The following is a 23,947-nucleotide window of genomic DNA, read 5'->3' on the forward strand; positions in this document are numbered from 1 at the left end:
AGCCTGGTGGGCTATAGTTCATGGGGTCACAAAGAGTCAGATACGATTGAGTGGCTAACACACACATTACAGTTATATTTTGATTTCCATTGACCAAATGCAGTAGAACTCAAGCATTCAAAAGAATGGGTTGAGTCAAATAGGAAAAGCTGTGAAACTGAGAGTTACATCTGGGGAACTCTTGCAGTGGCGTGAAATGAGACGTAATTTATCTTTAGAGCCATGTCTGTCTGGATAAGAAAATCGTTTCTGAGTGTGCAGCTTTCTCTGACTGTCTTTACCAAATACCCTTATAGGACTTTGTGATAGATGTACCTAGACACCATTCTGTTCCCTGTGCTGAGTGACTTTTAAGATCTCAGACTGTGGTAGCAAAGATTGAGTCCGTTAATTTTATCAATTGTATGGCTATAGAGGAAAGACTGGGTTAATTTATATATACCTTGAGGCTGGGCTAAGCAAATGATTGATTTTTATTAAAAAGGGGGCTTATTTTTACTTCTCTTTGACCACTTTCTTTACTCATCATTTTAAAATTGTTTAATATGTGATCATGTGTGTTGTACCCATTTGTATTTCACAGCTGTTTATGGTGTGATAAGAAATCGAGGCAACTTTGGTGATGTTAATGTATCATGGGTTGTTAGTCCAGATTTTACACACGATGTGTTTCCTGTCCGAGGAACTATTTTCTTTGGAGACCAGGAATTTTTAAAAAATATCACCATTTACTCCCTTCCAGATGAGGTAAATGTTACATGTTTAACTCTTACTGTTGTTTAATAGTTATTTTTTTATTGAATATTAAACATCTGGTAATACTTTGCCATGAGAGTATGTGATAAAGAACTCAGGTATAATGTCTTAACTATAAACCAAAGTGATTTCTAGGTGGCTCAGTGGTAAAGAATCTGCCAACCAATGCAGGAGATGCCAGAGATGCCAGTTTGATTCCTGGATCGGGAAGATCCCCTGGAGTGGTAAATGACACCCTCTCCCGTGTTCTTGCTGGCAAAATCCCATGGGCAGAGGAGGCTGGTGGGCGATAGTTCGTGAGGTCACAGAGAGTCGGACATGACCGAGTGACTGAGCGCACACACACACACAAATCAAAGTAGAAATGTTATTTTTGGTTCCCCTACGGGCATTTTTAACTTTTAGAACTGATTGATAGTCGCTGGTGACACTGCGTAGGTGTCAAATATTAGAGATTCACGCTGTGAGAGAGGTTGTCAAGCGCTCGGTTTGTACTCAAGGCCCTTTGAGAATGAGAGTGCTGTCTACAGAGTACACTAGGGTGTACTTGCAGGACATTGGTCCAGGTGGATGGTGGACTCAGCGTAACGCAGAGAAAAAACTTAGTAATAATGGAATGGACCTTTCTGAGGGGAATTGCACTTCAAATAGGTATGGAAACCTGTCTCCTTTCCCTCACACTCCTGCCTCCAGAGACAAAATTCCAACACTCTTCCGTTTTAGGATGCGGAGAAGACTAAGTCACACGGATGAGGAGAAAGCTAAACAGAGTCCACGTGGGGAGGCATATAGGCTCAGAGATGTGGGGAATCTCACCTTGTTAGGACAGTGGAATGAGGTCTTTGTGATGCACTTCTGTGAAACTTAAAGTTTATAAGGGGCCTTTGAAAGCTAACTGAACCTTTGTTACTATTATGATTTCTGTTCTAAATGTGTCCAGAAGTTATTTTTCTGTTTCACCATTTTTCCTTAAAAACAACATATAGCCCATTTTCTTACAGAAAAATCTTAAACTATGTAGTATTTCTCTTTTTAATTTGCGTAAGGCAAAAATATCTCTATTTCCATTACATTTTATAGTGAGTCAAAATAAGGTGGCTGTTTGGATGAATGCATGTTAAAATTTTGAAGGGTTCTGATTCTTACTTGAATAATTTAGGGTGGTTCTGCTCAGAAGTGGAAATGAACGTTAATACTGTTATTAATAAAGGTTTTTTTTTAGAGATGAAACAATTTAGGTATATGTAGTGGAATTATTTGTACAGATCACCTGTCTAAAAAGCATGTGTAACATTTTCCCAAAAGATTCCAGAGGAAATGGAGGAATTTACCATTACCCTACTTAATGCCACTGGAGGAGCTAAAATAGGAAATATAACTACTGCTACTCTGAGGATTAGAAGAAATGATGACCCCATTTATTTTGCAGGTGGTATTGCTTTCTTATTTGAGTGAGTTTATCTTTCTTGAACAGTGTAAGGATGCTTTTTTCAATAATTGTTTTAAGTGAACATTTTCAATAAAGCATAATTGATACATGTTTAAATAGGATTTCATAATTTGACCATTATTCAATCTCTTTGACATTTTAACAGATATTTTTAAGGATTCTGAAGGAAAAATTAAGTACTATTTTGTTAGCTTTGTTTTCCTCTTTTAAATTTCAAGGTATTTTCTTTCCTTTGGCAAAAATGAACACTCTTCCATGTTACCTCTTCCAGTACACAGGGAAGTAGTGAAGACAGTTCAGGGTTTGTGTATTGTACTTAATGAATGGTTACTTACTATAATTACTGTTAATTTCATGGACATATAAATTAACATGTAAATTAAGGTTTCCCCATTTTTTCCACTTGAATGCTTTCTTTACAACTGTCTTTGCCACTGGAGACATCTTTTAGTTTTATTTGGTATCTAATTTATTGGTATCTTATTCTTCCTTAAATCATTTTTTGCAGGCTGTTCAATTTGCAACTGTAGAACTCGTAAACCTCTTGAATTTTATCGATTTATGTTTTAACCTTCAGTTAACATGTACTTAATGAATTAGTCCTGTGTTCAGTCTTCTATTAACCCTGTAGAAGATGTGGAAGGTATCTGGGCCTATTTTCAAAAAAAAATTTATGGTCCAAGTTTAGAAATGAATTCTATGAAACAGTAAGCAGAGGATTCCAGATAGTATACAGTTTACTGACAAATTGGGAGTTGCAGACAATGGATTTTGTAGGAATCAAGGCAAGAGGAAAGCCACTGACTCAGAGTAATTAGAGGAGACCTCATGCAGGCATTGGAATCACAGCTGTCTTTCAGCAAAGACTCAGTGGAGGGCATTTCTTGTGGTGGGCAGGGAGAAATGTGCAATCTGATAATATGTAGATGGAATCAGAAAAGCTCACACGTTCCTTCTTTTCTTTGTGAATATTTTAGAGCCTCGTGTAGTGAGGGTTCGGGAAGGTGAGACTGCTGACTTTAAAGTTCTCAGAAATGGATCTGTTGATGTTCCCTGCACCGTCCAATATGCTACCATGGATGGGGAGGCTACTGCCAGAGAGGGAGACTTTGTTCCCATTGAAAAAGGAGAAATGCTCGTTTTTGCAGTTGGAAGTAGAGAGCAGAACATATCTGTATTCATTACGGAAGATGATATCCCAGAAACAGATGAGCCCTTTTATATAATCCTCTTTAACTCAACAGGTAAATAAATTATATTTATGGCAGAGTGTTGTTTCAATTCTTTTACAAGATGGCATTAAGTACTTCACTGTCACCTGTGAATGTTCAAGAGCAAAATTGTTTCACTGATTTCTTGAGAGAAGGGGTAAAAGAATACATGTGTTGAAACTTTGTGTACCTGGTATACGCTATGTCATTATTTTTAATCTTTTTTCACAAATAGCACACACAGAAAATTATGTTATTATATGAGGAATTGAAATCTTCTAGCTGAAACTACCCGAAGTCTTTCCTAGTCACTCAAGGACTTAGGGCGTTATTATCCTGTAGACTTTTCCCTCCACCAGGGCACCGGGCATAGTGGTTGGGAAGCTGTATTCTGCAGGTGACTGAGCCCACCTGACTGATAATTCTCTGTAGCCATAATCACAGTGTGTGACAGTTTGCAAGGGGGAAAGATAGACTTTTCCCTCTTCTCTATACTGTAACTGAAGCAGAATGTTTTGCCCCTATCTTTAGTAAATTAGAGGGGCTATAGCTTCTTTTGGTAATTGTTTTATTCTTTTAAGAGTGCACAGAGCTATTTTTTCCTTAATCTTTTCTGGTAAGTTGAAGACATGATACTCTATCACCCCTAATTATGCAAGTGTGTTTTTTCATATATATAAGACATTTTCCTACATAACCACAATATAACCATTAAAAGCAGGAGATTAATACAATCATTGCCTCAGACCCCATTCAGATTTCTCCAGTTTTCCCTTAGTGTCCTTTTGAGCGAAATGATCCTTTCCCAGATCATGCATTGCGTTTAATTGCTGTGTGTCTTTAATCTCTTCAGTCTGAAATACTCCGTCTTTCCTTGGCTTACGTGACCTTTATAGTATGGAAAATTACAGGGCAGTTATTTTGTCAAATGTCCTTCATTTTGGTTGGTTTGATGTTCCTCATTATTAGGTTCAGGTTTTGCATCCTTGGCAGGAATTGCGTAGAAGAATTCTGTGTTCCCATCACATCCCTTCTGTTGGCACAGATTTCTATTTTGTCCCTTTACTACCAGGTCTATTTTGACCACAATTTAGGTGGTGATTGCCAGGCTTCTCTACTGTACTTTTTGTTCCTTTGTTTTTAATACAAATTTTGTGGGAGAAGTACTTTAGAACTACATAACTGTCCTGTTACTCATCAAACTTTAAATTTTTTCATTGACATTTATTTATCAGTATGGGCTTATGATTTCTATTTAATGCAGTGGGTTATATTTCACTATGATTGTTTATTTTGAAGATCAGATTATCCCAGGTTTGGCTAGGGGTGGTCTGTTAAAATGACTTTCTTGTCTTTTTGACATGTTCCTATTATTCTTTGAGCATTTTCTTACTTCCTGGCACAGCAAGCTGTTCCATACTCATCTGGTACTTTTCCTGTCAAAACCCTGAAATCAGTCATTTGTTTCAAGAAGCCCTGACTCCTTTCAGTGCAGAATGCTGTTTAGAAACCAGAACCTCAATACTAGGTGTGGGAATTGCTTCTTACGCTATTCTCCTCCTAGGCCCACTTTCAGAGACAGGGAATGCATGTATGTCTGTATGCATTTGTGTACTGGGTGAGCTGACAAGTTTGTTTAGGTTTTTCTGTAAAGTTACGGAAAAACATGAATGAACTTTTTGACTGTCCCTATATATATATTTGTCGTTGTTGTGTAGTCGCTAAGTTGTGTTTGACTCTTTGCGACCCCATGGACTGTAGCCTGCCAGACTCCTCTGTCCAAGAGATTTCCCAGGCAAGAATACTGGAGTGGGTTGCCACTTCCTTCTTCAGGGGAGCTTCCTGACCCAGGGATCGAACCCATGTCTTCTGCCTTGGCGGTGGATTCTTTGCCTTGGAGCCTCCAGGAAAGCCCCTCAATATATACACACATACATTAACATCTGTAGTTCTGTACCCAGCTGTATATATTGAAGGCCATTGTATCTAGTATCACAGGGCTTGTTCTAGTTTTCTCTGTTTTCCTATTTATCCCTCTGTCCTCTGGTGATGAGAAATCCAGCTCCCTTTATCGTTATTTTTTTAATTAATTAATTATTATAATTGGAGGCTAATTACAATATTTGGTGGTTTTGCCATACGTTGACATGACTCAGCCACTGGTGTACATGTGTCCCCCTGTCCTGAACCCCTTTCCCACCTCCCTCCCCATCCCATCCCTCTGAGTTGGCCCAGTACACTGGCTTTGAGTGCCCTGTTTCATGCATCAAACTTGGACTGGTGATCTTTTTCACATATGGTAATATACATGTTTCAGTGCTATTCTCTCAAATCATCCCACCCTCACCTTCTCCCACAGAGTCCAAAAGACTGTTCTTTATATCTGTGTCTCTTTTGCTGTCTCACATATAGAGTTGTTGTTACCATCTTTCTGAATTCCATATATATGCGTTAATATACTGTATTGGTGTTTTTCTTTCTGACTTACTTCACTCTGTATGATAGACTCCAGTTTCACCCACTTCATTAGAATTGACTCAAATGCATTTTTAATAGTTGAGTGATATTCCATTGTGTATATGTACCACAACTTTCTTATCCATTCATCTGCTGATGGACATCTAGGTTGCTTCCATGTCCTGGCTATTGTAAACAGTGCTGTAATGCACATTGGGGTACATGTGTCTCTTTCAATTCTGCTTTCCTCGGTGTGTATGCCCAGCAGTGGGATTGCTGGGTCGTATGGCAGTTCTATCTCCAGTTTTTTAAGGAATCTCCACACTGTTCTCCATAGTGGCTGTACTAGTTTGCATTCCCTCCAACAGTGTAAGAGGGTTCCCTTTTCTCCACACCCTCTCCAGCATTTATTGTTTGTAGACTTTTTGATAGCAGCCATTCTGACCAGCGTGAGATGGTACCTCATTGTGGTTTTGATTTGCATTTCTCTGATAATGAGTGAGGTTGAGCATCTTTTCATGTGTTTGTTAGCCGTGTGTATGTCTTCTTTGGAGAAATGTCTGTTTAGTTCTTTAGCCATTTTTTTGATTGGGTCATTTATTTTTCTGGTACTGAGCTACATGAGCTGCTTGTATATTTTTGAGATTCATTCTTTGTCAGTTGCTTCATTTGATATTATTTTCTCCCATTCTGAAGGCTGTCTTTTCACCTTGCTTATAGTTTCCTTCATTGTGGAAAAGCTTTTAAGTTTAATTAGGTCCCATTTGTTTATTTTTGCTTTTGTGTCCATTACTCTGGAAGGTGGGTCATAGAGGATCCTGCTGTGATTAATGTCAGAGTGTTCTGCCTGTGTTTTCTTCTAGGAGTTTTATAGTTTCTGGTCTTATATTAGATCTTTAATCCATTATGAGTTTATTTTTGTATATGGTGTTAGAAAGTGTTCTAGTTTCATTTTTTACAGGTAGTTGACCACTTGTTAAAGAGATTGTCCAGCACCACTTGTTAAAGACATTATCTTTTCTTCCTTGTATATTTTTGCCTCCTTTGTCAAAGATAGGTATCCATAGGTGTGTGGGTTTATCTCTGGGCTTTCTATTTTGTTCTACTGATCTATATTTCCGTATTTGTGCGAGTACCATACTGTCTTGATGACTGTAGCTTTGTAGTATAGCCTGAAGTCAGGCAGGTTGATTCCTCCAGTTCCATTCTTCTTTCTTAAGATTGCTTTGGCTATTTGAATTTTTTTGTGTTTCCATACAAATTGTGAAATTATTTGTTCTAGTTCTGTGAAAAATACCGTTGGTATCTTGATAGGGATTGTATTGAATCTATAGATTGCTTTGGGTAGTATACTCAAAGTATACTTTCACTATATTTATATGTATATGAATATATACATATATATTTATATGTATAAATATATTTCACATATATTTATATATGGTAGTATATTTTCACTATATTGATACTTCCTATCCATGAACATGGTATATTTCTCCATCTATTTGTGTCGTCTTTGATTTCTTTCATCAGTGTTTTATAGTTTTCTACATATAGGTCTTTTGTTTCTTTAGGTAAATTTATTCCTAAGTATTTTATTTTCATTGCAATGGTATGGGATTGTTTTCTTAATTTCTCTTTCTGTTTTCTCATTGTTAGTGTATAGGAATGCAAGGGGTTTCTGTGTATTAATATCCTGCAACCTTACTATATTCATTGATTAGCTCTAGTAATTTTATGGTGGAGTCTTTAGGGTTTTCTATGTAGAGGATCATGTCATCTGCAAACAGTGAGAGTTTTACTTGTTCTTTTCCAATCTGGATTCCTTTTATTTCTTTTTCTTTTCTGATTGCTGTGGCTAAAACTTCCAAAATTATGTTGAATAGTAGTGGTGAGAGTGGGCACCCTTGTTTTGTTCCTGACTTTAGGGAAAATGCTTTCAATTTTTCACCATTGAGGATAATGTTTGCTGTGGGTTTATCACATATGGCTTTTATTATGTTGAGGTGTGTTCCTTCTGTGCCTGCTTTATGGAGATTTTTTTTTTTAATCATAAATGGGTGTTGAATTTTGTTAGGCTTTCTCTGCATCTATTGAGATGATCATATTGTTTTTATCTTTCGATTTGTTAATGTGTATCACACTATTGCTTTGTGAATATTGAAGAATCCTTGCCTCCCTGGGATAAAGCCCATTTGGTCATATTGCATGATCTTTTTAATATGTTGTTGGATTCTGTTTGCTAGAATTTTGTTGAGGATTTTTGCATCTGTGTTCATCAGTGATACTGGCCTGTTCAGTTCAGTTCAGTTCAGTCACTCAGTCGTGTCCGACTCTTTGCGACCCCATGAATCGCAGCACGCCAGGCCTCCCTGTCCATCACCAACTCCCGGAGTTCACTCAGACTCACGTCCATTGAGTCAGTGATGCCATCCAGCCATCTCATCCTCTGTCGTCCCCTTCTCCTCCTGGCTCCAATCCCTCCCAGCATCAGAGACTTTTCCAAGGAGCCAACTCTTCGCATGAGGTGGCCATAGTACTGGAATTTCAGCTTTAGCATCATTCCTTCCAAAGAAATCCCAGGGATGGTCTCCTTCAGAATGGACTGATTGGATCTCCTTGAAGTCCAAGGGACTCTCAAGAGTCTTCTCCAACACTACACTTCAAAATCATCAATTCTTCGGCACTGAGCTTTCTTCACAGTCCAACTCTCACATCCATACATGACCGCTGAAAAAACCATAGCCTTGACTAGATGGACCTTTGTTGGCAAAGTAATGTCTCTGCTTTTGAATATGCTATCTAGGTTGGTCATAACTTTCCTTCCAAGGAGTAAATGTCTTTTAATTTCATGGCTGCAGTCACCATCTGCAGTCATTTTGGAGCCCCCCAAAATAAAAGTGTGCCACTGTTTCCCCATCTATTTCCCATGAAGTGATGGGACGAGATGTCATGATCTTCGTTTTCTGAATGTTGAGCTTTAAGCCAACTTTTTCACTCTCCTCTTTCACTTTCATCAAGAGGCTTTTTAGTTCCTCTTCACTTTCTGCCATAAGGGTGGTGTCATCTACATATCTGAGGTTATTGATATTTCTCCCGGCAATCTTGATTCCAGCTTGTGCTTCTTCCAGCCCAGTGTTTCTCATGATATACTTATGTGTAACCACTTTCCATTGCTTTGTTTACCTCCTTGCTAAAACAAGATGGCCTTTCTTACTACACTTGGGTTCTCACTTGCTGCTCCAGGCCAACCCTCTTCCATCATGTGGATGTCCTCCCACTCCACTCAGACTCCAGCATCGAGCACCAAGATTTTCTCTGTTGGAGGTGTCCTTCTTCCCCTGAGCAAGCTCTAACCTTGGGCTGGGTTCCTGTGGTGCCCTGTCCCTTACCCTCTGTGTGCATGTGTGCCTCATGCCTCTTACATGCAAATACTCAGAAAGAAGATGGTGAAAAAATAGAGATTGCTTAATTTTTGTTTGTGCTGTTTGTCATTCTCCTGATTCCTTTGACTCTCTCTTTTGTGTCTTCCTGTTTCCCTTCATTTCCATTATTTGCTATACCACCAATTTCCAATATTTGCTGTGACATATTGTATCACAAATGTGCATGAAAGCAGAACCCTACCAAAATTAGGCTTGCTTGTTTTAGATTTTATGATATATTTTAAGTTATTCTATTACTCTGTAACATTAGGATATTTTATATAACTTACTGTCTGTCTTTTTTATTTCCTCCTTTTTTCATTGGCTAATTATCTAGTATGGTTAAGTACAGCTGTATATGTATATAAATTACGTATAATGGGCTGGTTTGCCACACATGTCCGTTTCTCTAAGTTTAGTTTTAGGTGTTGTCCTCATCTAATTTTCAAAGTTTTAATTGTATCCGTTCAGTAAACTTTCATAAATACCGGTGACTGAGCCTCCACCCTGCTGGGAGATGAAGTTGATGAAGAAGCATTTGTCCAAGGACTTACAATGAATTGTGTGTGTACGTGTGTGAGTGTGTGTGTCAGTATGTATGTGTTAGTATAATGTGATAATCACTATGTTAGATTGACAAAGTGTGAAGTGGTGTAGGAATACAGCAGAGATGCACTTAACTTGGGAATTCAAGGAAAAATTCCCAAAAAGAGTTGTTGCTTGAGCTGGGTCTCGAGGAGTGATGAAAGGTGAATAAAGATGAAGACGACTTTGGTTACAGAGGTGACAGCTGCAGTGGAGAGTAAAAGCTATGAACCTCAAGGGACTGGTGAGAAGACACGTAATTTATTGGCTGTTACAGTGTTAACAGGCTGTGGAAAGAATTGGAGTAGAAAAAAATCATGTTCAACATCATAAAGATTGCTTTGTTCTGTGTATGAACAGATCAAACTCTGCTATGTGAAGGCAGAGATCGAAGTACTTAAGCCAGTGATTCTAATTAATGTATCTTATAGGATAATCCTTTAATTCATTATTTTTTTACGAAATGAATCTACCTCAACATTTAGAAATTTGATAAAGCTATATTTTAAATTTCTGATTAAACTATTGAAGTGATATGCCTATTATAAAAATATCATGTATGTTTTTCAATAAAGTAGTTCTTCTGTAATTAAACATTTCCCCGGAGACAAGTCATACTAAACTTATTTAGGCATCTCTTTCTCTCATTTATTTATGACCTTCAATGAGTAAATTCCTCCTGGAATTTGAACCTTATTACAAGATGTTTCTTAGTTTAAAAATACAAATTTAACAGTAAGTTAAGTACTTTTTTGTTATTTTGACTCCTCCATTTTTAATTTAGGTGATACGGTTGTATATCCATATGCAATAGCTACAGTGATAATTGAAGCTAATGACGACCCAAATGGTATTTTTGCTTTGGAGCCCATAGACAAAGCAGTTGAAGAAGGAAAGACTAATTCATTTTGGTAAGCATGTTTACATAAGGCAAATTGAAAGTTGAATAAAGTAAAATAAAATCTTTACATATGCAAAAATTTGAAACATAGTTAATCTTTCAAAATTTAAAAATATGCCTATGAATGGAATAATTTCAGAGCTGGTTGTCTGATTAAATCATAAACTTCTTTATGCTGTTTTCACTTGTTAAAAAAACTCTTGACACTTTAGATGGTAAGAGAAATTATTCTTTTTACCCTCCTTAACCCCAACTTTTGTTCCTCATCAGAACACAGAGACTTGAATTATCCATGGTCTTCTGGACTTCTTCTTTCAAGTGATATGTACCTACCCTTGCCCTGGGCTTTGCTTTTGAAGAACTTTTGTCAATTCTCATCTGAATATTTTTGATTGAATTTGTCTTAGAATTTATCTAAGAATTTATCTATTCTAGATAGAATTTTATCTATTAGAATTTATCTATTAGTTTGGATCTGTTAGTTATGATTTTTAAGCATTCTTTTCTTTATTATTTAAGGTTCTACTTCATTTGTCCTTTTCCATGAGATTCTTCATGGTTGCTCAGTAAGAACTGGCTGGCTGGTTTATATTAAAGATGATAAACAGACAAAGTGTATTTATGAGATAATACAGAAAGTTCTCAGTAGAGTTGGATTTGCCACTTCCACATTCTTCATAAGAAATAATTTTCTGTACTTTGTTTTATAGGATTTTGAGGCACCGGGGACACTTCGGCAATGTTTCCGTGGCTTGGCAGCTCTTTCAGAATGATTCTGCTTTGCAACCTGGACAAGAGTTCTATGAAACTTCAGGGACTGTTAACTTTTTGGATGGAGAAGGAGCCAAACCAATAATTCTCCATGCTTTTCCAGACAAAATTCCTGAATTCAACGAGTTTTATATTTTAAAGCTTGTAAACATTTCAGGTGCAGTGTTTTCCCATCTATTTTATTTTACCACTGAAGTTTAATATTTTATGCTGAAATAGCTAGAGCTAGGTAGAAAATGCACCTAATGAAGTTTTATGGATGGAAACTTATTTCCATTCTCAAACTTGTAAATAAAATTTTTTCCTCACACCAAATAGAGTATCTCAAACAAAACAGTAATAGGTGATAGGAAGTACAGATTCATGGTAGCTTAAAAAGCTTGGCCTTTGTACCTTAATTTAAATAATAATGTCCCCATCAATTTTGGTTTTAAGCATGAGAATTAAGTCTTTCTATTTAATATCCTCTTTTCAGCTGGTTGTTAATGAAATTATAGTGAATACCTTGAACATGTGGTGAAAGCTGTATGGTGACACCATGTTCATTGATCAACAAGTAAAGTACTTAATGAGAAGTTTGGTAAACAAATTCCTTTTGCCTTCACTTTATACTGGAAAGTGTTTTCAATTCTGAGTTTTCATTCTGATTTCATTACAGGTGGGTCCCCAGGTCCTGGGGGCCAGCTGGCAGCAACCAACCTCCAGGTGACAGTAATGATTCCATTCAATGATGATCCCTTTGGAGTTTTCATCTTGGATCCGGAGTGCCTAGAGAGAGAAGTGGCAGAAGATGTCCTCTCGGAAGACGCTATGTCTTATATCACCAACTTTACCGTTCTGAGACAGCAGGGTGTCTTTGGTGATGTACGAGTAGGCTGGGAAATATTGTCTAGTGAATTCACTGCTGGTTTGCCTCCGGTGACAGATTTTTTGCTGGCTGGAATTTTTCCCAGCTCCGTGCATTTGCAGCCACACATGAGGCGTCACCACAGTGGGACAGATGCATTGTACTTCAGTGGACTAGAGGGTGCATTTGGAACTGTTAATCCAAAATACCATCCCTCGAGGAACAACTCAATTGCCAACTTCACATTTTCAGCTTGGGTAATGCCCAATCCCAATACGAATGGATTTGTTATAGCAAAGGATGATGGTAATGGAGGCATCTACTATGGGGTAAAAATTCACACAAATGAATCCCACGTGACACTTTCCCTCCATTACAAAACTCTGGGTTCCAATGCTACATATGTTGCCAAGACCACTGTCATGAAATATTTGGAAGAAAATGTTTGGCTGCATCTTCTAATTGTCCTGGATGATGGTATAATTGAATTCTACCTTGATGGAAATGCAATGCCCAGAGGAATCAAGAGTCTGAAAGGAGAGGCCATTACTGATGGTGAGTGTCATCTCCACAATTAGGACCCTGAATTTTGAGTTTTGAAAAATTTTGACTTCTTAAAAGCCTCGCAGGTATTTCTGGGAAGAGGGGAGGAGAGGGTGAGATGTATGGAGAGAGTAACATGGAAACTTATGTTACCGTATGTGAAATAGGTAGCTAATGGGAATTTGCTGTATGTCTCAGGAAACTCAAACAGGGGCTCTGTATCAACCTAGAGGGGTGGGGTAGGGAGAGAGAGGGGAGGGAGGTTCAAAAGAGAGGGAATATATGTATACCTGTGGCTGATTCATGTTGGTGTTTGACAGAAAACAACAAAATTCTGTAAAGTGATTTTCCTTAAATCAAAAAAAAAAAAAAAAAGGCCTAGCTAGTGTTTAAAAATCTGCTTGGTGTTTGGTTTATAATTTCTTTAAATAAAACTGTGTGTCTACCAAGACCATAAGTTTTGTGCTGGGTACTGTAGAAATGAATTGGGCAGAGACTCCACCTTTGAAGGTAGCTGAAATAGGCTCTGGGAGAAAGGTATGCAAACAGATCACTCTAACACATGGTAAGAAGAAAGAAAAAAAATTACCAAGTAGAAAGAAACATTTATTCCTCCTGTGGTCGTAGGAGAGTTGGGCATGATATTCCAGATAGAGAAAAGAACAAAGGTATGGAAATGTGAAATAGAATATTGAATCTGGGGAAACTGCTACCAGCTCAGTATTTCTGGAAGTAGAGTATGCTGGAGATACGATTAAAGAGGAGTCAAAAGAAACTTATATTAAGCAATCTAGCAATTACAGAGGTTTCAAGTAACAGGCTTTAAAGTGGTGAATTCTGTGGTGTGCTTTATAGAGAGGATTTTTGTTGTCTTTAAGCTGGACCACAGTATGCTGTTTCCTTGAGAAACACACTTGTGTGCATGTTTCTTCCCAAACATCACTTATCTCTATTATAATCACAATTCCCTCCCAGCCCCTCTATCCTGTGATTTGGTTCTGTTTTTTTTTTTTTTTTTTCCCAATGGGAAAATAGAACAGAGCTTGTATGATATCTTAACAGATTATCTTTCCTTCTGAAACCTCCTGCATTAGCTATCTGGTTGTATTTTTTCTTTCCTAGTGGAAAAGAAGATGGGCAAAAGAAAACATATACACACTGCTGATTTCAACCTCAAGAACTATGCTTACAGTGCTCTGTGGCATTAAATTTTGTCGTTTGATTGTGAATATAGACATGTTTGTTAACATTGATTTTTTTGGGTCATCACATGGTGGTAGAATGAGAATGGGAAAGACGGGAAAGTAAGACCTGGTGTTTCTTTTCTCTGTGTAGCTTGCTGCAAGGAACTTACATTGTTGATGTAATTTGTAACTTAAAGTGGAGAAAGTGTGTATATATATATTTAGGTTATGAATGAAATGCAGGGTATTATATGTTTATTATAAAATATATAAAAGTACACATAAGTGTACAGATACATGAATTTTTTAAAATTTTTAAATGAATCAGTTTCAGCACTCCATATAACCAGTCCCCACATCAAGATATTTTTTTCCAGAAACCCTCTCATTTTCTCTTTGCTAGTCATTGACTCACCACCATGCCCAGCAGCTACTATTGCCATTTCTAAGAGCCTAACATTAGTTTTTAAAATTTATATAAATAGGATTGAGCAGTGTGTACACTTGAGTGTCTGAGGTATGTCCAATGGTGTGTGTGAAGTTCATCTATATTTTTGTCTGTTGTAGACATTTCACTGTTTCAGTCAGTCCAGAACCACTGGAGAAGGCATGGAGGCAATCCCAAATCACTGCCAAACTCTCATCTTCCATAAATATTTTAGTTGAGTTATTAGAGGGAATAAGTAAAGAAATAAGAATTGTTGAATTCTTGAAAGGGTTTATTATTGCTACGTAGTAATGTAGTTAAGCTGCATGTTGTTATTATCATGAAAAAGTCCCCGAGACTCATATAATTGTAGTTCCTAGAAAGGGATATTTCTTTTTCTGCATTTATTGCATTGATTGTTTGGGTAAAAAGTTATATTTAGTCCATAAGAATTTCTTTTGCTGAATTCTCACAACTTTAACTCAAGATAACTTTTTAACAGACCAAGAGTTGAAGTTCTCAAAGAACAGTAATACTAAAGTTTTAAAATTGTGACTGAGTTGAATCATTCCATTCTTAGATGTGCAAGGAAATTTTTTAATTTCCTGGAAGAAATGTCTGTCTTAATATATGCACATACATTTGTATATACACATACATGCACATGTACAACATATCCTTTGGTACAAAATGTCTTAAATCCCAGTGATTCCTGATTCATTTTTCATTATAATATTGACAGAAAATAGCCTTTATTTGTGTTCTAGTTATGCAAAAGCTTTGCTTAGCTAATAAGACCTTTTAATAAAATCATTTCACTTTCTGAATCACACTTGTCATTTAGGACAGTACAATTGTGGTTATTGTAGCATTTAAACCCATTTCTAATTTCAGGTCCAGGAACGTTGAGAATTGGGGCTGGAGTGAATGGCAACGACAGATTTACAGGCCTGATGCAGGATGTGAGATCCTATGAGCGGAAATTGACCCTTGAAGAAATTTATGAACTTCACGCCATGCCAGCCAAGAGTGATTTGCATCCTGTTTCTGGATATCTGGAATTCAGAGAGGGAGAAACTAACAAATCATTCATTATTTCTGCAAGAGATGACAATGAAGAGGAAGGAGAAGAATTATTCATTCTTAAGCTAGTTTCTGTATATGGAGGAGCTCGCCTTTCCGAAGAGAATACTACAGCAAGATTGGTAATACAAAAAAGTGACAATGCCAATGGCTTGTTTGGTTTCACAGGAGCCTGTATACCCGAGGTAAGTAGTGAGCTTGGTGAATTTCAGAGTGAAAAAGTTCATCATGTGGATTTGTTTGGGAGTGGACTCTCTTTCATTTGGTAAGATGGCTTGAGTGTTGACACTAGACCCAGAAGTATGCTATAGACAGTGGTGAAAATGTAAATTATAAGGTCTTTGCTCTTGTAAGTTCACAGTTTGAATCAGAAGCTTAATGAGGAGAGAGAAGTAATAATAAGGTAGCAAGTGCAGCTTTAGCAATTATCCTTAGAGTTAATGCCTTTCACAAAATGTATAATTGTACTCCACATGGAATTTACTTTCTGGTTACCAGGTAAGTAAATGAAATAATATATATTGAAAGCATCTGTGAATAATTGAAATTTTATTAAAGTATATATTTTAATATTTTTCCCCCCACATGCGAAATATTCTTAGGTAGTTACAACGTTCTTCCATGCTGGGTGTAAATGCCTTTCTTATCACCCTCTTGGCCAGCTTAATTCATTAGGCAGTTTTACCATCCTTATCAGCCCTTTCCAAGCATTCAGAGATTCGTAATCATCTTGGTTTCCTGCTCAGTAACGTGAGATCGCGTGAAACTGCCTCACAGGTGTTGTGTGTGACAGCAACAGCTCAGTGTCCGTGAAAGGATGCCAGCGAACAAGAGAGGCGTTCCCTTTGCAAGTTGATTCTTCTAGGTTTACAGGGGTACATACATAAATCGAAGCAATTAACAAAAATTTGAAGGGTAGAACTTGAAAAAATATCTAGGTCACAGGCCTCATCTGTAGCTCAGATTGTTTACTGGCTCCCTGGAGTGTTTTATTGCCCCTCCTACTCTTTGGTGACAGTCGTAAGAGATCTTCAATACGTGCTCTTTTTTACACCAGCAATAGAATATCCTAGACAGGGAGGACAAATGTCCTCCTATGATTTAAAAGAGAAATGTATTTATCTTTAATGATAGTACTTTTAGATGCTTAGTCATCAAAGAACTTTACATGTTAAGTTTTTAGTTCAACTTTCTGACAATTCTTAATGTACTGCAACAAATATTACTCTCTCCATTTAGTAGAGTTAGAAATGGCTGGTTAGAGACCTTAGAAAATAACTAACCCTAGTTGAATTAAATGCGATAGGATCAAATAACAGATTCAAAGCCTGGCAGTTACTAGCATTTTAATAAATATTAATTTTTCTCCTCCTTTTTTTGCTCCTAAGAGGCAATGGGAAGAACTGGAATTTGAACTTACGTCTTGTGAATTCTAACCTTCTGTCTTTCCCCCTTGTATCTTCAATATCATCTTTATTTTTAAAAAGACAAAGGGACTTCCATCAGGTTGTGAGGACCATTCTGGCACCATGTAAGATCAGTTTACCTTCATATCTCTTCAGGACCTGGCACCTGCCTCTGACTTCTCATGTTAATTCTCCTCTTCGGTCAACATGTTTCGGTCAGACTTGCCTTCTTTTAGTTCCGGTCTCAGGGTCTCCGCACTTTCTAGCCTTTCTGTCTGGAACATTCTAATTCCAGATCCGCAGAATTAATCATTTGAGTCTCAGCTCCAAAGACATCTCAGTGAAGACTTTTTGGTTTAAAGTAATCCTCCCACTTCTCCCAGCTGGTCAGTCTCCATCCCTTCACCTAATTTTACTTGTTTCATAGCACTGATCACACTTTTCAATTCCTTATATTATTTATAAGCCTACTTATACACTGGCTTTCCCTTTTTCCCACAAAGGGGAAAGAGCTCTGAGTGTGACAAGGTTCATTACTATATCTCTGAGACCCAGGTTTGATCCCTGGGTCAGGAAGATCCCCTGGAGAAGGAAATGGCAACCCTCTCCAGTATTCTTGCCTGGAAAATCCCATGGACGGAGGAGCCTGGTAGGCTACAGTCCATGGGGTCACAAAGAGTCGGACGTGACCGAGTGACTTCACTTCTTCTAGCTTTCTGGGCCATTAAACTCAATACTAAGTTTTCAGTGTTGGCTTGTCTCACAGTTTCCCCTGATAGATTGTCTTGGTGTTGTATTAGTTGCACCTAATGTGTACCTTTGTTCCAAGATATTTCAGAATTTGAACAGGGTCAGTCAAGAGGAGCCTGGTAGGCTGCAGTCCATTGGGTCACTAAGGGTCGGACACGACTGAGCGACTTCACTTTCACTTTTCACTTTCATGCATTGGAGAAGGAAATGGCAACCCACTCCAGTGTTCTTGCCTGGAGAATCCCAGGGACAGGGGAGCCTGGTGGGCTGCTGTCTATGGGGTCGCACAGAATTAGACATGACTGAAGCGACTTAGCAGCAGCAGCAGCAGTCAAGCTTTGATTGCAGAATAGAACTTCCTTACATGAGCCACAGCACCTGTAGTTGTAAAATCTCTGGAAAGAAAAGGAAAACATGACTGATTATCCTGTAAGTCCACATGAGAGAAAAATAGCATATACATCTGTGTTGGGAAAAAGTTTAGATGGTTAATACAGGAAAAGTGTTGTGTCTTAAATAGCAGATTCTGCAATTTGATCGTCAGGAAGATTACAGAATTTTCATGCCTGAAAATGTTAAGAAGTATAGAACTCCTACTTTCATCTTGGAGGGATTTGAAGACAGGGTGATGTCAAATATTTTTGTTGTGATGACTGTCATCAGTATTTATTGATTGCTTACTGAAATTGGTCTCAGAGTGTAGTCCAAGTCCAAGGACCGTTATGGGTTCTTGACTTCTTTTAGGAGTTCCACAAAGATCAAATCTAATTTTATAAAAAACTACGATGTCTTTTTCATTTTATTGACAATTGACATTTGCACTGCAAAAGCAGTGGTTGCCAAAACTGCTAGATGCCAGTGCCTTTGTATGAATCCAGGCAGCAGAACCTGACTGTACTAGTTGTCATTTCTGTTTATTACCACACACCTGTAGTTCAAGAGGTGAAAATCTCCCTTGAGTATACTTGAGGAAGGAGTACAAAACATTCATTTGATAAAATTTCAACCCTTAAATACTCACCTTTTTAACACTGTGTATCATAGGTGGTGCTAGTGGTAAAGAACCCGCCAGTCAATGCTGGAGACATCAGAGATGCGGGTTTGATCCCTGGGTGGGGAAGATCCCCTGGAGGAGGGCACAGCACCCACTCCAGAATTCTTGCCTGGAGAATCCTGTGGACAGAGGAGCCTCGTGGGCTACTGTCCATAGGGTCGCAAAGAGTCGGGCATGACTGAAGTGACTTAGCACATGCACGAATCACAAAATGAGAAGCACAGATAAAGCGCTTCTCTGCGTTAACAAAACATGGTAATTGTGGAAGGTGTGTGGATAGAGTCATCAGCTGAACTAGCTGCCCTTTTTGCGGAACAGCATTTTTCCTTGAAAAAGTGACCAGTAAAGTTTGGTTATTCAGATTTGGGCGCCTGGCAGACATTTATGGAGACAAATGAAGTGAGCCAGTGACTACCAGGAAAGCAACTGATAGTATTTATTACCAGTGGTAAAAACTTGAGCTTTCAAACAAAAATTAAGAGTTGTTGAAACATCTTACAAACTAAAGTGAGCTTGACTGTTTTCCAATACTTAAAGACTTTTTGGTTAAGATTGAAAGTGATATTAGCTTATTTTGATAGTGATTAGCTTTTATTGATAGTGATTTGCTTATTTTGTGTAGTGAAATGCATCAATATTTGGAAGATCTGTGTAACTAGGTGAACCAATATTTTCCAGATAGTCAATGTGTATTGCTACAAATATAATAACAGAGTTTAAATTTTATGGTTACTTGCTTCATTTTCAAATGTAAAAACCATTTTCATTTCTGTAGATTCTTCTCCATTGTGTTGTTGCAGTGACATTGAAAAGTTTACTTTTTCCTATCCCTTCAAAAATGCTGAAGTCAATAGAGATCCTTAAAGACTTCTGTCTGAGTTATGTTACGCTTTTAAATTTTTCATAGATTCACATGACATAAAGTAATATTAAGGTTAAAGTGAAAACATAATCAGATCTGAAACAGGTAGTGAAAGTATATAGAATATGACGTAGTCTGCTAGTTGGCATCTTGAAAGAGATGACATTACTTTATGATATGTTTCCTCCTAACCAGGTACAGTGTGTTCTGGCAAATAGCAGATACTTAATAAATTTAATTGAAAGAATGAACAAACTTGTACGTAGTTTAGTGCCCTGGTGGGGTATGCCAAGTAGTTCTTTTTATTCCAAGAGAGCCCTATACTGAACAGGTGACTGATTTTTGTTTGACTGTTGCCTAGTAACCATGTTCTCATGTTCCCTTCCTGTATTTTGCTATTCTTTGTACTTTTCAGTGTTATTTTCTCTCCACCTTCTTTTCCCACTATTTTTGTATGTCCTGAAAGCTTATATGCTCCATAATGATAAAGTTTCCTTTCCTAATGATTCATAGAAATTGCAGGTCTTATTGGTTTACTTTTACAGCCAATATTTGGATTATGTTTTATATTTTTGGTTTGTTTGTCTTTAAGCATTTATTTTTTTAAAGACTCATTTATTGATTTATTTTTGGCTGCACTGGGTTGTTGTGGCTTTGCTCTGGCTTTCTCCAGTTGTAGAGCAGGGGCTACTCTTTGTTGCAGAGCACAGAATCTAGGCACATGTGAGGGCTTAGCTGCCCCATGGCATGTAGGATCCTCCCTGATCAGGGATCAAACCTGTGTCCCCTGCATTGGCAGGCAGATTCTTAACTGCTAGACCACCAAGGAAGGCCCTGGGTTATGTTTTATATATTTAAACTTGTGGCTTAAGAATAAAGTTAGAGATAATTTTGAGAGGATCTTTGTAAAAAGAGAATATTATTTGACTTGGACTGTGTTCGCTTTTGCGTGCCTGCCATCTGTTATGTGAATAGATTCCTTTAGATAAAAGTGATGCTGATATAATCTGATGTCACACATCATCACCCAAGCATGAAACGAACTAAAAAATTAATTGAATGTGTAATTGTTTAGCTTTACTCTTCTGTTTCAGTAGAGAAATCCAATTCATGGCTTACAGTGTATTATTTTTTCTAAAAAATGTATTTCTAAAACTCTGCTCACTGTTAACCTTTATAATTACTTTTCTGATGATCTGAAGATATGACGAATTCCTGACTCAGTAGAGGAAACAGTAGTGGCTGCTATTGCTTCTTGTGAAAAACTGAGTGATGGTGGTTCTGACGTTTATTGCTTGATGTTATGCCCTTTCATATACTATCCTGAACATTTGCTTGTTTTATGATTATAAAGTCAATTAGATGAATATTTTAATAGTAGAGAAAAATCTTTTAATTACTTATTCTCTGTCTTAATCCCCTTCTGGTATTACTGATTTCATCATCTTGTCTGCTACTTCCCAAAGTGCTGTGCATTGTGCATGGATGGTCTTGGATGGAAATATCTCATGCATTTTCCTCGACACCCGTCCTGAATCAAGACCCCATTTCTGAGTCAGAATCTCTGGCATGGGATGGGAGGGGAGGTAAAAAGCTGAATTTAAAAAGTCTTTTAAAGTGGAAAATACACATACAAAAAATATGATATGGCACTCCAGTTACCTCTCACCTAGTTTTAACATTTATCAGCCTTTTGTCAGTCTTGTCTTTTTCTAAGCTGGCAGAATTAATTTTAAAAGCAAATGTCAGGCATTATGTCATTTGTCTGTAAATTTATAAGTTTGTAAGGTAGATTTTTTACCAAACATCCTATGTGATTTTTTTTTATGGGTGCTTGACACTTGAAACTTCTTCCTTAATTAAAACTTTAAAATTTGCTTTATTGTATAAATTATTAAGTTATTAAAATTTCTATGAAATTTTGATATATAGCATACATCTGCACACACTGTATTGAATATGGATAGTCTTTTTTGCCTTTCTTTTTAAAACTGAAAATAATAGGTGATAGATTTTAATGAAATAGACAACTTTTCCCCATGTGATTCTTGCAGACGAAAAGCTTAGTGCTGTATTCTGCCTGGCTATTTGTCATTGATTTGGTAAAAAGCTATAAGGAAACATCATACTCCCCAGTGTATCTTTGGATCTATTTAATCTATGTCTTGGACTTTGCTGGTGGCTCAAATGGTAAAGGATCTGTCTGCAATGTGAGAGACCTGGGTTGGGAAGATCCCCTGGAGGAGGGCATGGCAACCCACTCCGGTATTCTTATCTGGAGAATCCCCATGGACAGAGGAGCCTGCTGGGGTACAATCCATGGGGCTGCATGTAAGGAGAAGAAATGTAAGGGTTTTTTTCTTAGCATTTAACTGTATTATTGGGACCATGTAAAGCACTTGTTTAACTTCCACCAAAACCCATGAGACTTTGTGATCTTCATTCTAAGAAGAGATCACTGAGACTGAGGACGCTTGGTAAATGACAGAGTGAAACAGTCAACCAGGACTGAGTGACTGCAAAGTCGTGCTCTTTCCAGCACACACGTGTTTGTGTACCATTTGGCTCTGAGGAGCATGCTGATGTTGCTGTCTAAATTAGGTACTGTGTTAAACACCTGTGTCTGTCTGTCGTTTCTTCCCTCCAGCCTCTGAGGCTTGGAGAGCCCCACGTTCTGAATACTTAGTTCTCACATAACATGATTGATGGGTTCCTAAAAATCACCACACTATGGCAAATCACATAATGAAAAACACAGAACTTAGGGGAAAGATGGGTTAGGAGAACACGACCCCCCAAATTGGTCAGTAGTAGAGAAATTGAAATGTAGGGACCTAGTAAAGAATAAGTTTACATAATTTTTTAAGTCTTAAATATGCTTATCAAGTATGGCATGTATACCTTACAAAAAAAGTTTGTTTGTAAAAGTGGGGAAAGTGCAGTTAAGTGATGGATGGAGGGTTATTTGAAGTCAGAGGGAAAGGTGTCACATTAGATGCAGATAAGAGGCTGCTAACACACATGCTGAGCGGAGGCAGCAGGTAGGTGTGCGTGCCCATGTAGCTTGTCTCCGGTGGTGCAGTTTTCTGTGTTTGCTATGTTTCTAACGGATGAAGTTTTACATAAATAAGTGTGGACTCCATGTTATGTTTAGAATGCTTCCTGATACGTCACTTGCATTGGGACACTCGTTTCAAAACCAGGGTTACTGCAGGGCTGATTGTACTTGGCTCTGTTCTATCTAGGTTTACTTCTCTATTGTCTCATCCAGTCTTTACACACCATTTATGTCATGACATTAAAATATACCATTTGTATATGGCCTTGAAATACCACTTTTTAAACTGAACTGTAGTTGATTGATAATACTATGTTAGTTTCAGACGTACGGCAAAGAGATTCAATTACAATGAATCAGATTCTTTTCCACTATGGGTTCTTAAAAGATATTGAATATAGTTTCCTGTTCAGTTGTTCAGTCGTGTCCAACTCTTTGTGACCTCAAGAACCACAGCATGCCAGGCCTCCCTGTCCATCACCAACTCCCAGAGTTTACCCGAACTCATGTCCATTGAGTTGGTAATATGATCCTATCATCTCATCCTCTGTCGTCCCCTTCTCCTACTGCCTTCAGTCTTTCCCAGCATCAGGGTCTTTTCCAGTGAGTCAGCTCTTCGCATCAGGTGGCCAAAGTATTGGCATTTCAGCTTCAACATCAGTCCTTCCAATGAACACCCAGGACTGATCTCCTTTAGGGTGCACTGGTTGGATTGCCTTGAAGTCCAAGGGACTCTCAAGAGTCTTCTCCAACACCACAGTTCAAAAGCATCAATTCTTCGGTGCTCAGCTTTCTTTATAGTCCAACTCTCACATCCATATGTGACTACTGGAAAAACCATAGCCTTGACTAGACGGACCTTTGTTGACAAAGTAATGCCTCTCTGCTTTTTAATATGCTGTCTGGGTTGGTCATAACTTTCCTTCCAAGGAGTAAGTGTCTTTTAATTTCATGGCTGCAGTCACCATCTGCAGTGATTTTGGAGCCCCCAAAAATAAAGTCTGACACTGTTTCCACTGTTTCCCCATCTATTTCCCATGAAGTGGTGGGACCGGATGCCATGATCTTCATTTTCTGAATGTTGAGCTTTAAGCCAACTTTTTCACTCTCCTCTTTCACTTTCATCAAGAGGCTTTTGAGTTCCTCTTCCCTTTCTGCCATAAGGGTGGTGTCATCT

At 37.8% G+C, this 23,947-nt stretch overlaps 1 protein-coding gene across 1 annotated transcript in view; it reads left to right on the plus strand.

The window, feature by feature from the left end:
- Positions 1 to 23,947, plus strand: part of ADGRV1 (adhesion G protein-coupled receptor V1) — a 543,203-nt gene that overhangs the window by 59,727 nt on the left and 459,529 nt on the right. The window contains exons 15-21 of the mRNA XM_070794032.1: positions 584 to 747; positions 2,062 to 2,185; positions 3,184 to 3,450; positions 10,669 to 10,795; positions 11,496 to 11,713; positions 12,215 to 12,958; positions 15,452 to 15,825. Coding sequence (XP_070650133.1) covers positions 584 to 747; positions 2,062 to 2,185; positions 3,184 to 3,450; positions 10,669 to 10,795; positions 11,496 to 11,713; positions 12,215 to 12,958; positions 15,452 to 15,825 — 2,018 coding nt within the window. The remainder of the gene's footprint in view (positions 1 to 583; positions 748 to 2,061; positions 2,186 to 3,183; positions 3,451 to 10,668; positions 10,796 to 11,495; positions 11,714 to 12,214; positions 12,959 to 15,451; positions 15,826 to 23,947) is intronic.

This window comes from Bos indicus, chromosome 7 (assembly GCF_029378745.1).
Source record: "Bos indicus isolate NIAB-ARS_2022 breed Sahiwal x Tharparkar chromosome 7, NIAB-ARS_B.indTharparkar_mat_pri_1.0, whole genome shotgun sequence".
NCBI lineage: Eukaryota > Metazoa > Chordata > Mammalia > Artiodactyla > Bovidae > Bos > Bos indicus.